Source organism: Gavialis gangeticus, unplaced genomic scaffold (genome assembly GCF_001723915.1).
Source record: "Gavialis gangeticus isolate Ggan-Ray unplaced genomic scaffold, GavGan_comp1, whole genome shotgun sequence".
NCBI classification, from domain to species: Eukaryota; Metazoa; Chordata; order Crocodylia; family Gavialidae; genus Gavialis; species Gavialis gangeticus.
This window is the reverse complement of record NW_017728983.1, coordinates 5,582,578-5,596,971: the sequence shown is the minus strand read 5'-3', so window position 1 is coordinate 5,596,971 and position 14,394 is coordinate 5,582,578. Positions and strand designations below refer to the sequence as shown.

The following is a 14,394-nucleotide window of genomic DNA, read 5'->3' as shown; positions in this document are numbered from 1 at the left end:
TCCCGGTAAGTTTTCTTGGCTTCCGCGGGTCCCGGGACAGGAGAATTTGGCCAAAAGACATCCCTTTTGTATCAAAAGAACAATGGATGAAGAATGTTTCATATGCAGATAAGAAAATTATGTGAAATAGCTAGTTTCCCCTCAGTTCCTATCACAGCAATAAGAGAGAAATTGTACATATGGATCAGTTTTCTTAGGAGAATAAAAGACAGCTTGGGAAGACAAGAAAAGGTCCGTATGGAAGGGCAGACACTGTATCTGGAGTCTTTGAGCATACGTGATACTCATGTTAAAAGCAGGTGGGATATTAGTTCAGAGCTGTCTTGAGATTCAGATGCAGTCTTAAATTTGAAGTAAGCGAGTAGAATCCGAACAATTTGTATTGTTAGAAAACTTAAAGTTTCCACACAAATAAAATTGTTGGAGATATGTTTGTCCAAAATATGAGTTTCTTAAACTTTTAATAGGCACTAGCAATTGGGGCTTTCCCTAGGGGGTGCCAAATCAGGGCAACTTCCCTGGGCCCTGTGCTTTGGGGAGCCCTGCAGATAGTCCCGTACAGGCCCTGCTGCAGCCACCACATGCTGCCCCTGCCCAGTAATGCCGGCTTTAGCCTCTTGCCACACCCTCCATCTCCACCGGTTCTGGCCGCTTGCCATTGCCACCCCCTGCTCCACTGGCTCCAGCTGCTCGCCACACCTTCCTGTTCCCCCCACCCACCCCCGGGCCCCACACAGACTGATATGCCCTGGGCCCTGCACACCCCTAGGGATGGCTCTGCTAGCAGTTATACTCTTCAGTTGAATAGTTTCAATTGTGGCTATTTATGCCAAGATTTTGAAATCTGTTGTGTGTATGTACACTGTTAGCGGGTCTGTGCGAAATGGCTATGTTGTGATTTGGTTTCTGTTTCGGATTCAGCTGTTTTGGAGGACAGCGATTCGTTTAGGTGTTTCAGATCACTATCCTGTTTTGTTTTGGCTGAATCTGTTTGAGACAGACACAAGGGAAGCTTTGCACAGCCCTATCCTGCCAGGCAGGGCTTGGGCCCGGAGGCTGCAGGGCCCCAGTGGGGAGCAGAACGGGACTGTAGGTGGCTTGTCTGGGGGAGAGCCACTGCCCTCCATGCAGGTGAGGAGGCTCCCGTGCAGATCTCTGATCCCTGTCACGCTGGGTCGCGGGGCAGGGAAGTAGCACAGAGCAGTGAGCAAGCCTGCTGGTCCCTACCACATAACTCAGCTCCACAGGGAGCAGAGTTCCACACTGGGGTCTCCTTGCCACTGCCTGCCCCACACTGCACTGGTGAAGTGGGGCTGTGTGGAGCAGGCAGCAGCAGCGAGGAGACCCTGGCATGGATCTCTTCTCCCTGCAGAGCCAGATTGCATGGCAGGGATTGCCCAGCCCCTGGGTCAGTGCCCTTGGATCTGCATGCCAGGTTTCAGCAGGCTGCCGCTGCAGGCTGACAGCACCACAGTCTTCTCAGTGCTTGGTGCGGGCTGTACCACACAGCTGCTGCTGGCCCCAGCCTGCAGTGGCAGCCTGCTGAAACCCCATATGCAGATCAGGAGCCCACACCCCCTGGGAAGAGCTGGGGAAATTATCAGAAAGCCGAGGAATCGAACCAGGAGCTAGATGTCAATATGAGGGCAGTCCTCTCCCAGCTCTTAGTTTTTGTTTCCCTGCAAGCTTGGCTCCAAAATTCTCCAAAACATTTCGGAACCTTCTGATTCATTTTGGATTCGGTGTTTTGGGCACTGAAATGGTCAGAAACACCTCCGAAACGAAACGGGTGCTGAAATTTCGCACAGCCCTAACTTAGTATTTCTTCTATTCTTTCTGCCCACATACAGACAAATATCTACTCTATTCAGGGTGTGATATTTTTCTATTGGCAAAAATACAACAGGAGAAACATTCTTTTCTTCTATACTAAACAGGTTGTGGTATTGCTGATTAAACTAACTGGTTCATTCAGACCCAACTTCATACTGTAACAGATCTGCTAAGGAATTAATTTAATTCCCAGATCTCTTGTATAAGTTCATCAGGTCTCTTTACATACTGTCAAGAGTGTCTTGGATTTTTTTTGTCTAAATTGTGTTACAGCATTTTAAATTAGAGTATTTGTGTAATTTAGACCCATGAAGAAAATCACTATAGGAATAAAGAATTAATGATTATGTTACACTTACTGTTTTACATAAAGTATTTATTCCGGAAAGTCTGATTTGCCTAATGTATTACAGTGTATCCTCTTCTGTTCTGAAAGGTTATCCAGTTACTTTATTCAATTTTATTAATTCATATTCTTTTCACTGCACCAGTGTTATTCTTTGATAGTTGAGTTTCTGCTGTTTACAATGTGATTTGAAATTCATTTGACATCACTGGAAGAAAAATCCCTGGAGTATTTCAGTATTTGTGGAGTGAATGTCTAAGTGATGAACATAGCTATTTATATTAATCCACATTTTTTTCAGTTTTAAGACTATCATCGCCTATATTGATGACCAATTTGAGCGGTATCTGCATGATGAGAGTGGCCTGAACAGACGGCATATTATAGATAACCGTGTCCATTGCTGTTTTTACTTCATTTCACCGTTTGGTCATGGGTAGGTATTTCTGTGCCCTTTTTAGAATTCTTTTTGCTTCACAAGGGGTTGGGCTTCATTCATGCTGCTAACTATTTTCAAGATGAGGCCAGATGAGTTACGTATACCCTAGAAAACTACCAGTTTTTTAAGAGATGAATTTACCTTGGGAAGTGGTAGGGGTTGAGGATATTTCTGGATGGTGAGTATAAAATTGTAATTTTTTTGCAAGAAGTGGGGTTTTGTCTTTTTGTTTTTTTAAACAACAAAAAATACCCCTTTTTGAGATCTCTTCTATGTTCCTCTGTGTGAAAAGTCATTGTGATTTCTGTTCTTGGACCAACTGCATAGTTAGGAGAGCTGTTGGACAAACTTTTGGGTGCCTTTTCTCATAAAAATCCTTGCCTTGGACACTTCTTGGACCATAACTACAATAGGACCCCAACCCTACTGAAAATACATTGGCCTTTAAATACTTGAAACATTTTAAATTTTATTTTTAGACTTAAGCCCTTGGATGTTGAATTCATGAAAGCCATACACAACAAGGTGAATATTGTACCTGTAATTGCAAAAGCCGATACGCTTACCTTGAAGGAACGGGAAAGACTGAAAAGAAGAGTAAGTACAAATTTTGCTTGTGGGGAAGTATAAAAATGATTTTCAGTCATAGGGGTACAAATAAGCAAGGAGGCATATTTTTGTCATGTCCCAGCCAAAAGAGTGTTCTCCAATAATATTGTACAGACATAATACAATGGGACTTAAAAGTTTTTCCAGAAAGCCTACGCAGCCTTCACTATATGGGGAGTCTCTGACCATTTACTTAATTGAGGAATTATCCTTTAAACCAGAGTGTGACGCAGCAAGCTCAGGGCTGAGTTTCAAGTCAGCCCGCCTGCCTGTCTGTAGGGCAGTCCACCCAGTCTTACCTGCCACGACTTTGCTGTAACAATGAATTGGTGGTAAATGTGGGATGCTGTTTATTACGTGTCCCAATGCCAGGGCTATCAACAGCTCTGTACTATCCCTACACCATGGCCCATGCCTCGCAGGTGACATCTAATATGTCACTATGCTGCCAGCCTTAGTTGTATGTCATGTCTCATTCACTTACACACTCATACTGCCCCCATCTCACGGGGGCCTCTTGCACTCCACCCTCTCACAGGGTCTCTTGCCCACTGCACAATACTGTGCTCCCTTCACTCTGCCCTGCTTCCTTTAGCGGCCCTGTAGGCCATCAGGCTTATCCAAGTCACACCTCAGTTAGTGACATATGTAGTCTTTTGGGCCTCTTCTACAACCCTCACCTGGGTAGTGGCCAGCTGATTCACCAGATGGAGGGCTAACTCCACCCTAGCCCCTCACCGGGCTTCTCGTACCCTACAACTCTATCTCATTGGGGTTGGCCCATCTGCTGCCCTTCTGGCCATCCTATGACCTTACTCAGCACACCCCCTTGGGCTGCCCTTCAGGCTGACCCTCAGCTCTACTCAACCCCTGTCAGGGCCTTCACTGCCGCCCCCTCTCTGGGTGTGCACAACTATCCCCTCCCTGGGGCCTCCGAGGTCTTTCAACCCTGTGGGTTCAAGTGGCCACAGCCATGCCTGGCCCGCTTACCCGCAGTGCTGTGGGGGCTGGGGTTATTAAAGCGTCTCAACATGCCTTTCACCAGGGAGGTTAAGCAGCCCTGGTATTTGAGTGGGGCTGCCACACCACCGGCAGTCCCCCCAGGCCTCCGTTCCCTGGCAGGGTGCAGTTTTTAGGTTATGCCCAGGACCAGGAGCCTCCAAACCATCCCCATAGCTCCTTCCCTTACCTCCAGGATGTTCCACACCTCAAGGGAGCTAGATGGTGCTGCTCCCTCGGCTGCAAGCAGCTAACTGCTGTGTCTGCCTGGTTGACCTTTGTTTGAAAATAGCCGCCTTAATCAGGCACCTGTCGGCTGCCTGCTCCAGCCCTTAAAGTGGAAGGCACCGAAGCTCGATTGCCACACAGTGGTTCTTAACCTCTTTAGATTTGAGGTACCTCTTGATAGACTTGAGGCACCCCTCCTAGTTTTCACTCTTTTTTGACTACTGAAAAATGAGAGCAATTCTTCTGCTGCAAAGAACTCAGAAAATCTGTAGTACGTCAGAATGTTTTTGATGCTGTGGATTCCTCTTTGAAATCTCTGGGTTTGTCACGTGAATCATGTTTGTACACCTACCAGAGCTAACATTGCCTGGTACTCCACAGCAGCCTTGAAAAGATCTCAAGGCATCCCAGGATTTCATAGAATGCTAGTTGAGAATCACTGCTTTTAAACATTTTCAGTAACCCTTAGATTGACTGTATAAATATTGCTAAAAAGATTTTCTGCATTTCTGGGGATTGATTAAAGCTGCATGCTGGAAGAATTAATTAGCTCTAAACAAATTCTCTGTCTCTTATTAAAGTAGGAGACCTGCATTATCACTGGAGAGAAAAGCATCTGACTCTCAGTAGCTATTTTGCAGTTTATGCTGTAATTTATGTGGTTTGTTCTTTTTTTTTTGTCTTGCTCATTATAAGTTTTATTTTATCTATCCTACCCTATCCTAGACACAATTTTGGATTATCCCACTATTGAAAAGCTTAAATACTTGATTTACTAAGCATAAACTAACCAATAGCTAATTATACCAAGCATTATAAAGTTAATGTATTTAACGTGTTAGGATGTTCTGTGGGTGCAGTCATGAATTTAAACACCTTTCTCCTTCTGTTTCCAAGTTGTTGTTGTTTTTGGGAGGGAGTGGGAGTTGTAACTACTTTCAGTTTCTTTTGCATTCTGTACAGGTGCTGCTGAAATTTCGTAAACTTAATATCTTTATTGAAAGGTGCAAGAATAGTGAAATTCAACGGTAGTTGTTGCTCTTACACTGTGCTTTCTCCTCTGTCTGAATAATTAATCTTGCTCTTAATGTTTTTGGGAACAGTAAATAGTTCTAAGTTCTGTTTAAAATAGATGCTTTGGTTTTTCAGAAATTTTGAATTATACATTTTTTCCGTCTTAAAATTCTTAAAAATTGACCTTAAAAGTGTGGAGTACTTAAGTAGACATGGTTAACTTAACCTATTGATATTGTCATGGGAGGGCAGTGGAATTTAGTATTTTGAAAGGGGGAGGGTGATACAGATGGTGGTGCATCATCATGTAACACAGTACAGTTTTCCCATTAAAAAGAAACAAGAAGTTTAATAATATTATAATATTAATAATAACAATATTTAATAAATAACAAGAAGTTTCAATACTGGCAAGTGCAGGATGCTACACTTGGGCAGTAGTAACCAGCAGCACACTTATAAGATGGGAAACTCCCTTCTTGAGAGCATGGAGGCAGAAAGGGATCTTGGAGTCATTACTGACTCCAAGATGAACATGGGCCAACAATGCAAGTTCATAGTTGGCAGGGCTAACTGGACCTTGTCATGCATCCAGAGGTGCATCTCTAGTAGGGCGAAGGAGGTGATCCTCCCCCTCTACATGACACTGGTCAGGCCACAGCTGGAGTACTGTGTCCAGTTCTGTGCGCCCCACTTCAGGAAGGATGTGGACAACATTGAGAGGGTCCAGAGGAGGGCCATCCGCATGATCCGGGGACAACAGGGCAGACCCTACAGCAAGAGACTGCGGGACCTGAACCTGTTCAGCCTTCACAAGAGAAGGCTGAGGGGGGACCTGGTGACCATCTATAAACTCACTAGGGGGGACCAGAAGGGTTCGGGAGAGACCTTGTTTCCCCTAGCGCCCCCTGGCATAACAAGGAATAATGTCCACAAATCGTTGGAGAGTAGGTTTAGATTAGACATCCATAAGAACTACTTGACTGTCAGGGGGGCTAGGATCTGGACCCAACTTCCAAGGGAAGTGGTGCTGGCTCCTACCCTGGGGGTCTTTAAGAAGAGGCTTGATGCCTACCTGGCTGGAGTCATTTGAGCCCAGTTTTTCTCCTGCCCAGGCAGGGGGTCGGACTTGAAGATCTACAAGGTCCCTTCCAGCCCTACTTCTATGATTCTGTGAATATGCTAGGCCCCTAGGACAGCATTATTCAGTTTAAGATTCAAGGAAAAGTGACTATAACAGGGTTTAGGGGAGAGCTAGATACTACCTTCATTTGGTGCCAGATGGTTACCCCTATTCCACACTATGAACAGAACTATTCCCTGCACCCTCCCCCATGGGTATACTCCATGGCCTGGCCCCAAAATGCTCGTCAGTGCCTTTTTATGCATTGTTCTTGCCCTCTCAAATCCCCCCCCCAGGTCCAGCGTGTCCCCTGTTATTCTACAAGTCCTCCACTCCCCCACCACCACTCCCAGCTCAGTTCTGGCCCATCATGCCCCAAGCCACATCAAACCCCACCCTTCTCCCTCATGCTCCACTGAGTCTTACCCTGTCCCCATGAACACACTGCACCCTACAGAGACCCATCCCCCATCATACACCAGCCTCCCTGACCCCTCATCACCCCTCTGAGCCCTCCCCCTGAGCACCCAGACCCCTCAATTCCTTGATACCCCAGCCTCTTCTTAGTCCACACCCCTCTACTACACAGGCCTCCATTCCCCTGAAAGCCCCTTGGTGCCTTTCACTTCACTTCCAGCCCCTCACCATATCCACCTGAGCCTCTTCCCCCTCAGAACTTTTCCAAAAATTTTCCCCACCCCCCATGATCCCCAACCACAAGGTAAGTGGGAGCATAGCTGTAACTGCTGCTGTCCCTCCCAACAGCATGCCCATCATTGGCTTCTACTGCCCTCCACCCTCAACATACAGAAACAAACAGCTGGGCTCCAAGAAGGACTTGCTTCAGCTGCTTACAGCACTCACATCTGAGGAGTTCAAGCCTTCTAGGTCTGTCCATGCCTGCATTTATGCCTCCCACAGCCTCCACCATTTGCTGCAATGAATAACCCAGGAAAGTTCACTGCAATAACTTACCTATTTACATCACCTTTGCAACTTCCTCCTGCCTCTCATTGTTGCACCCCCACGCAGTTCAGCTTATCTTCAGCCCTGCCCCTTTCCTCCCTGTCTCTGATTTGTGGGTTTGAATCCCCTAAGAACAAAGCCACCCAGTGTACCAGGTGTCCTGGTTTTCCATAATAAAATATCACAAATTCTCTGATAAAAATCCAAAAATCCGTGGTTAAAATTATATGCCCCTGTCACAGGGCGGGGACCCAAGAGCAGCCGTGATCTCTCCTGGTGCCCCCTGCCATGCCAAGTTGGCAGTCAAGCACCCTTGTTCTCACCCGCCACGTCTTTGATGATATGTTTTATAAGGGAGGCTGCCTTCTGTCCCCTTGGACACAGTGCTCTTATTTATCCTGGCCCTTGCTTCCCTAGATTGGTTTGGTGCGCTCAGCCTTATGGGCTGTGCGTGGCTCCTACCTCCCCTTATACCACGCCCCAAGCCTCTTGGGTGTACCAGATGTTGAGTCTGTTATTAGTGCCCGTGCCCTCACGGACACTCTCCGGGCCTGTCTTTGCCTAGTGGCCCACACCGGGGCCCTTCTCCATGCCCTCGCCCTCTCAGGGTCTTCCCTCTCTGCCCTCACCCTCTCTGAGGCCTTTGCTCAATAGGGCTCAGGCAGCCTCGGCCTTACCTTGCCCTCAGGACCCCTTTCCGGGTCCTACGCCCCACTGGGGCTTTCCCACAATTGGGACTCAGGCAGCCTTGGCCTTACCTGGCCCTCAGACCCCCTTTCCGGGTCCTACGCCCCACTGGGGCTTTGCTCAATAGGGCTCAGGCGGCCTCAGCCTTACCTGGCCCTCACTGCACTGAGCCCCCTTGTCAGGGTTGGGGTCAGTGCACCTCCTAACTACTGTGCCCTTTCTGGCACCAGGAGCCACCCCCCCTGCTATTGGGGAGCTCCCATGAGGCCTCCTCCAACCCCTTATAGCCTCACCCGGTCCTCCAGTGTAACAACAAACAAACAGAATGACATGAGCCAACCGGCTATAACTTAAAGACAAGCCTTATGACTAAAACATAAACTCTGAGCCCTCTAGTCGAGCATCATTTCCATCCCTGCCAGGGGCTCCTCTACCTGGCATCCTCTCTGATAAGTTGCTCAGGCTATCAGGCTTCTCAACTCTGCCTGCTCCTACTGAGCTCCACCTTCCTTGACTGCCAGAGAGGAACTGCCCTGGTCTCAGCCTGGCCTGTTTATATATGCCAGGCCCTGCCCCCTTCTGGTCAGCTGACCCTTGTGGTTGCCCCAGCAACCAGCACCTGTGCTGCTGGGCGACTGGCAGCTGAGCCCATCTTACTGTCTATCAGTAGCAGGCAACTTAGTGCCCTGCCACAGCCCCCAACAGACCTGTTGGTGTCCCTCACTCCACCCTGCAGCCCCCCAGCCCTGCTGGTGCCCTTTGCCCCCAACCCACAGCCTCTGCCCCCCAAGCCATGCTTGAAGGGGTCCCCATCTGCCAGGGCTATGGGGCCAGGGACCCAGGTCTGCAGCCCCTTGCCCCCAGTGGAAGGCAGCAGCTGCTACAGCAGGAGCATGAACCGGCTCCCCCTTGCTGCCTGCTGCAGGCTCTGGCAGGGCTGGCTCCCAGTGGCATTATGCACTTCCAGGGACCGGGGGGCCCACACCCCCCAGATCTGTGTGGGGGGTGGGGGCAGGGCGAGTGTGTGCTGCCCCCGTGCACACAGAGGAAGTGTGGTCAGGGCAGCACAGAGCTTGCAGCGGCAGGCAGCTTTCATGCTTGGCCTGCTGTGTCTTGCCATGCCAGTTGCACATGCTGCGCTCCAGAGGGCCTGAGGGAGGGCAGCAGGATGGGGAGCACAGCATTTGTGACCCAGGGTTTGCAGCTGGACAAGCACTCGGGCCAAGGTAGGCAGGGTTTTCAGCCTCCCCACTCCTGGCCAGAGTGTCTGGCAGGCAGACTGCAACCCTCCCTCCCCCCCTGCTTCCAGCCAGAAAGTGCCCAAGCTGGCTGGGGGCTGAGGGAGCGGGGAGGTTTGTAGGCAGCCAGGCACTCTGGCCAGGGTGGATTGCAGCCTTTCTGCTCCCGGCCAGAGTGGTCAGCCGGTTGCAAACCCCTGCTGCTCCCAGCCAGCTGCAAACTGGAGTGCATGGCCAGGGAGTGCCCAAGCTGGCTGGGGCCTGAGGAAGCGGGGGAGGCTGCAAACCCTGCCTCCTTCCGGCTGGACGCAAACCTCCCCACTCCCTCAGCCCCCAGTCAGCTTGGGCAATCTGCAGCCAGAAGAGGGGGCCTGCAGCTGCCCAGGAGTAGCAGGGGTTTGCAGCTGGCCAAGCACTCTGGCAAGAGCAGGCAGGCTGCAAACCCTCTCCCGGCTGAAGTGCCCAGTTGAGGAGTGCTCAAGCTGGCTGGAGGCTGAGGAGTAGAGAGGTTTGCAGCTGGCCAGGGGAGGGTTTGCAGCTTCCCCACTCCCAGCCAGAGTGCTCAGCCAGCTGCAAACCACCCCCCCCTTGGCCGGGGATTGCCCAAGCTGGCTGGCGGCTGAGGGAGTGGGGAGGTTTGCAGCTGGGTGGGAGCGGTGGGGGTTTACAGCTGGCCGAGCACTCTGGCCAGGAACAGGGAGGCTGCAAACCCCCTCCCAGCTGCAGCTGCAAAACTCCCCAGCTCCCTCAGCCCCTCTCCAGCTTCTCCCCTGCCCCACATCCCCCAAGCCCCTCTTACCTGCAGCAAGAAGTGTGTGCCTGAAGCAGCCTCTGGTAAGTGCAAGTGTCAGGCCCTGCCCTTCCCCGTCTCCCTCCTTCTGCCCCTCAGGGCAGGGTTGGGGCTTTCCTGCCCCTTTTGCAAACAGCTCTTGGAGGCTGGAACTCTGCCAGCCTGCTGGCTCTTTGCAAAAGCAGGGAAATCCGCAGGTTTCTCTGCTAAGAGAAAGACCATGGTTTCTCTTCTAAAAACAGGAAATCCACGTTTTTCTCTGTTTTTCCATGGGAAACGGAAAACAGATACCTGGTAGCGACACACTTTTTTTTTCCCTTGGACAAGCTGTGGCATGAGCAAAGGAACATTACTAGGTATAGATAGTGGACAGGATAATTGTAGAAGAAAGGCTGTCTTGATTAGTTAAAGACCAAAAGTTGTACACTGTGGAGTGAAGAGACTAGCAAGAATCAAGTAGGTACTATGCCATGAAGTTCCATCTCTGCTTGAAGAAAAATGTGGCTGTCCCTGACACTTTGTTTACACTAGGACTAGAGCAGGAATCAAAGGTGAGTGCAACTGCACCACCAAACAGGTCCCCCTCCCCACCTCACTCCCTCTTTTGCTCCTGGATATTGCCATTTTCCTGTAAACAAATCCTCAATCTTGTTTTATAACATTGGTTGTCTATCACTTTCATAGGAACAGAAATAAGTTTAAACATGCTTTTAAGGTGTCTAGATAAACACTTTATTTTAACTTACATTTGGTTATCCACCAAGTCCCTTGCTTTGCTTGCTGCCTATGCAGCATGGATTTTTGTTCTTTGCCTCCTTACTTGAAGAGGAAAGTTTTCTAAAACAAAACAGGAGCCAAATGACAAGGACATTTAGTTGGAAACAACAATGAAAGGAATCTTCTCAGAAGAAGAATTGAATGTGACACTTTAAAATCTGTGTTGCCCAAAAACAGAAAGTAGACTTTTGAAAATAGTAAGATGGTAGAATAGGGAGAAACAGTATTGTCCAGCTTGTCCCAAATATAAAGGGGAGGGGAATAGCTGGGTGCGTAATATGATAGAGTGGGAGTAATTTTAAATGCGAAAATCAAACCAGTAATTTTTAATTATTAAAAAAAACAAGCAAAAGAAAATCCAAGCTTCCTCAGAAAATGTCTTGCCTATCTATGAGTTACTTTCACTGAAAATTAAAGATCTGCCTTGCCAGGTATGTTTTTTTGCTCATCTTGTATTCTGTTTCAGATTCTGGATGAAATTGAGGAACATGGTATCAAGATTTACCACTTGCCTGATGCAGAGTCAGATGAGGATGAGGATTTTAAAGAACAGACCAGACTTCTAAAGGTAAAAATACATAAATAGATGTGAAAAAAGCATGCAAGCTGGGAATTGTTTATCACAGGGGTTGTCACATGCATACCCCTGGGGGTATTTTAAAAGGCCCCGGGTGTACACAGGGGTGGGCAGGGATGGAGCGCCACCACCCCGCGCTGCTCTCTCACAGGAGCAGGGCCAGGCCAGGCCAGGGCAAGAGCAGGGCTGCACAGACACTGCGCTACCGCTGCTCCGCCACTTGCCACGGCAACCTTCCCCCCCCCCCCCCAACCGCCCCCCCCTCCCCCCCCCCCCCCCCTTTCCCCGGCAACCTTCCCCCCCCCCCCCCAACCGCCCCCCCCTCCCCCCCCCCCCCCCCTTTCCCCGGCAACCTTCCCCCCCCCCCCCCAACCGCCCCCCCCTCCCCCCCCCCCCCCCCTTTCCCCGGCAACCTTCCCCCCCCCCCCCCAAGCGTCCAGCCTGTCACCACTCCCACCACCCATCACAGGGGGGTACACCTGGTTTATCATGTTTTCTGTGAGAATTTCCAAGCTGTCTTAATAAAAGTGCAGATCTTACTTTTGATTATTTTTTTTGGTTGCTTGATCTTGAGTAAACATGCAAATGCGTGACACTTTATAGAAAATTGACTTGACTGTATAGTAAAAGTAAAATGGATGCCGGATGCACAGCTGTACTATGTCGTAAATCACTTGAGTCCTGGGTAAAGTTACCTTTTAAAATGTGTAAAACTTTACTATTTGAGAGTGTTACTAAGTAGAACTTGTATATCTGCTCCCCTAGTCGGTTTCTGCTGAGGCAGGTGTTTGATCAAATGCAGATAAGCTACTCTTCTCCCTAGTGGCCCTGCCCTGTAATAACACCCTTCTGTGGAGAGTTAGATTTGGAAGAGCTAGTTTGAGTCTGCTGCTTACCCTGTATTTTACTTCATAGTAAGTTACACTGTAGTAAAGTAAAGTGCATCCTCACCCTAAGGTATGTTACCTCTCTGCCCAAGTTCGCCCATGTGGAAAATGAAAACAATATTTACCATCCTCTGGAAAATAGGTTGAAATCTAGAGATGAAATAACAATAAGCTTTTATGTAGTCTTTTCTTACTTTGCTTGCAGACACTTAAATTATTCTTGGATGCACTTTGGTCCTAGTTCACTCATTCTTGGTAACTCTCAATTTTCAGACCAGTATTCCATTTTGTGTAGTGGGATCAAATCAGTTGATTGAAGCCAAAGGTAAAAAAGTTAGAGGTCGTCTCTACCCTTGGGGGGTAGTTGAAGTGGAGAACCCTGAACATAATGACTTCTTGAAGCTGAGAACCATGCTAATGTAAGTGACTGCATATCCTTAAACTTACTTGCTTTTATAAGACACGAGCTAATACTGGAATACTTTTGTTAAAGTGCTAGGACTCTCAAGGAAGTAGCACAAACCTTCCTGTATATTGGTTTCATATTGGTTTTCATCAAAAATGGTGTCATAATAACTATGCAGGGCTTACCCCTACAAAAAAAAAATTAATAGCTTTTTCTTTGGTGCTTTATGACTCGGTAGTCTTTGAAAGGAGCATCCTTATAACGTCAGACAGGATTTGCACTTGCTTTTCAGGGTTGTCTGTGCTGCTATGTAGAGTTGACATTGCAGTTGCCCTCAGCTGGTCTGGCCCGTGCAGCCGTCCTTCCTTGTGTCATTATATCTTACTGTCCATACCAGAGCTGTGGGTATTTTTTCCATTTTATGAAATACTGTCCCTTTTAAGTATCAGTCTGTTGACAACTTGTCTCTAGTTAATGGGCAGAAGTGAAGTATAGACAGATCTGGAAGTTAAAGGTAGGGAAACCTGGGCTTGTACTGCTGCAGTTTGACAAAGCTTTCAAGTTTGGGCTAGATTACCACCAGAGTTTGAGCTGTCTCAGCATGTATTGACTTAAGGTCAACACTAACTATTGGTCTATGCTCTGAAGGTATGTCTAAGGCCTGGACTATATGGAAAGGTTGTTTCATCATTAACATAACTTAAATTGGTTTTGAAACTGATGCATTTAGACAGGAGCAAACAACTATAAAGACACTCCCTTATTTTGGTAAAACAATGGGGTTATTGATTCAGCTTTAAGCATTCCCAGCAAGGTGTCTGCATGGTCTCCTCTGGAAGTCTTCAAGGGATCATTTGATCTCAGCAGTATTCCTGCCCAAAGCACAGGGGTTGGACTTGATCTTTCGAGGTCCCTTCCAGCCTTTAATATCTATGATTACTCCTATCAGACTTAGCCCTGTTAAATGTTAATCCTGTCATATGATTCTCTGATTCCAAGTGAACTTAAATTTAGGGGTGCACTGATAGATTTTTGGGGCTGATACTGTTAGCCAATTTTTAAGGAAGCGTATTGGCTGATACCAATCCAATTTCTAATACGCAGCCCAGCAGCTTGAAAAGCAGTGTCTGGCTGGTAAGTTTGTTGTGGTAGAAGGGGCAGGGAAAGGGAAGGAGCATAGTGGGTACAGATTTGAGGCCCTGCAGTGAGGGAGGGAGTGGGGCAGGGGCTGGGGCAGGGCACAGGACAGAGCCACAGCTTGTCCAGGGGGTGCAGGCAGCTCCCACTGCTGCACGCACCCTGGGAGGACACGGGGAGGGGGGCATGTGTCCCTGGATCAGTGTGGGGTGAGCTGCCACTGCAGGCTGGGGTGGCGCCAGGCTCTTCCTGAGCCGGGCTGCGCTAGGGGCGGGCAGCAGCAGTTCTGGGAGGGGCATTACAGGAGAGCTGCAGCTATCCCAGAATTTACTGTAGGC

General features: G+C 48.6%; 1 protein-coding gene across 2 annotated transcripts in view; it reads left to right on the top strand.

Moving 5' to 3' along the window:
• SEPT2 (septin 2) overlaps positions 1-14,394 on the top strand; it is a 47,287-nt gene that overhangs the window by 17,584 nt on the left and 15,309 nt on the right. For both annotated transcript variants that reach the window (XM_019513462.1, XM_019513452.1), the window contains exons 6-9: positions 2,481-2,615; positions 3,098-3,215; positions 11,516-11,617; positions 12,787-12,932. In XM_019513462.1, the coding sequence (XP_019369007.1) occupies positions 2,481-2,615; positions 3,098-3,215; positions 11,516-11,617; positions 12,787-12,932 (501 nt within the window). The remainder of the gene's footprint in view (positions 1-2,480; positions 2,616-3,097; positions 3,216-11,515; positions 11,618-12,786; positions 12,933-14,394) is intronic.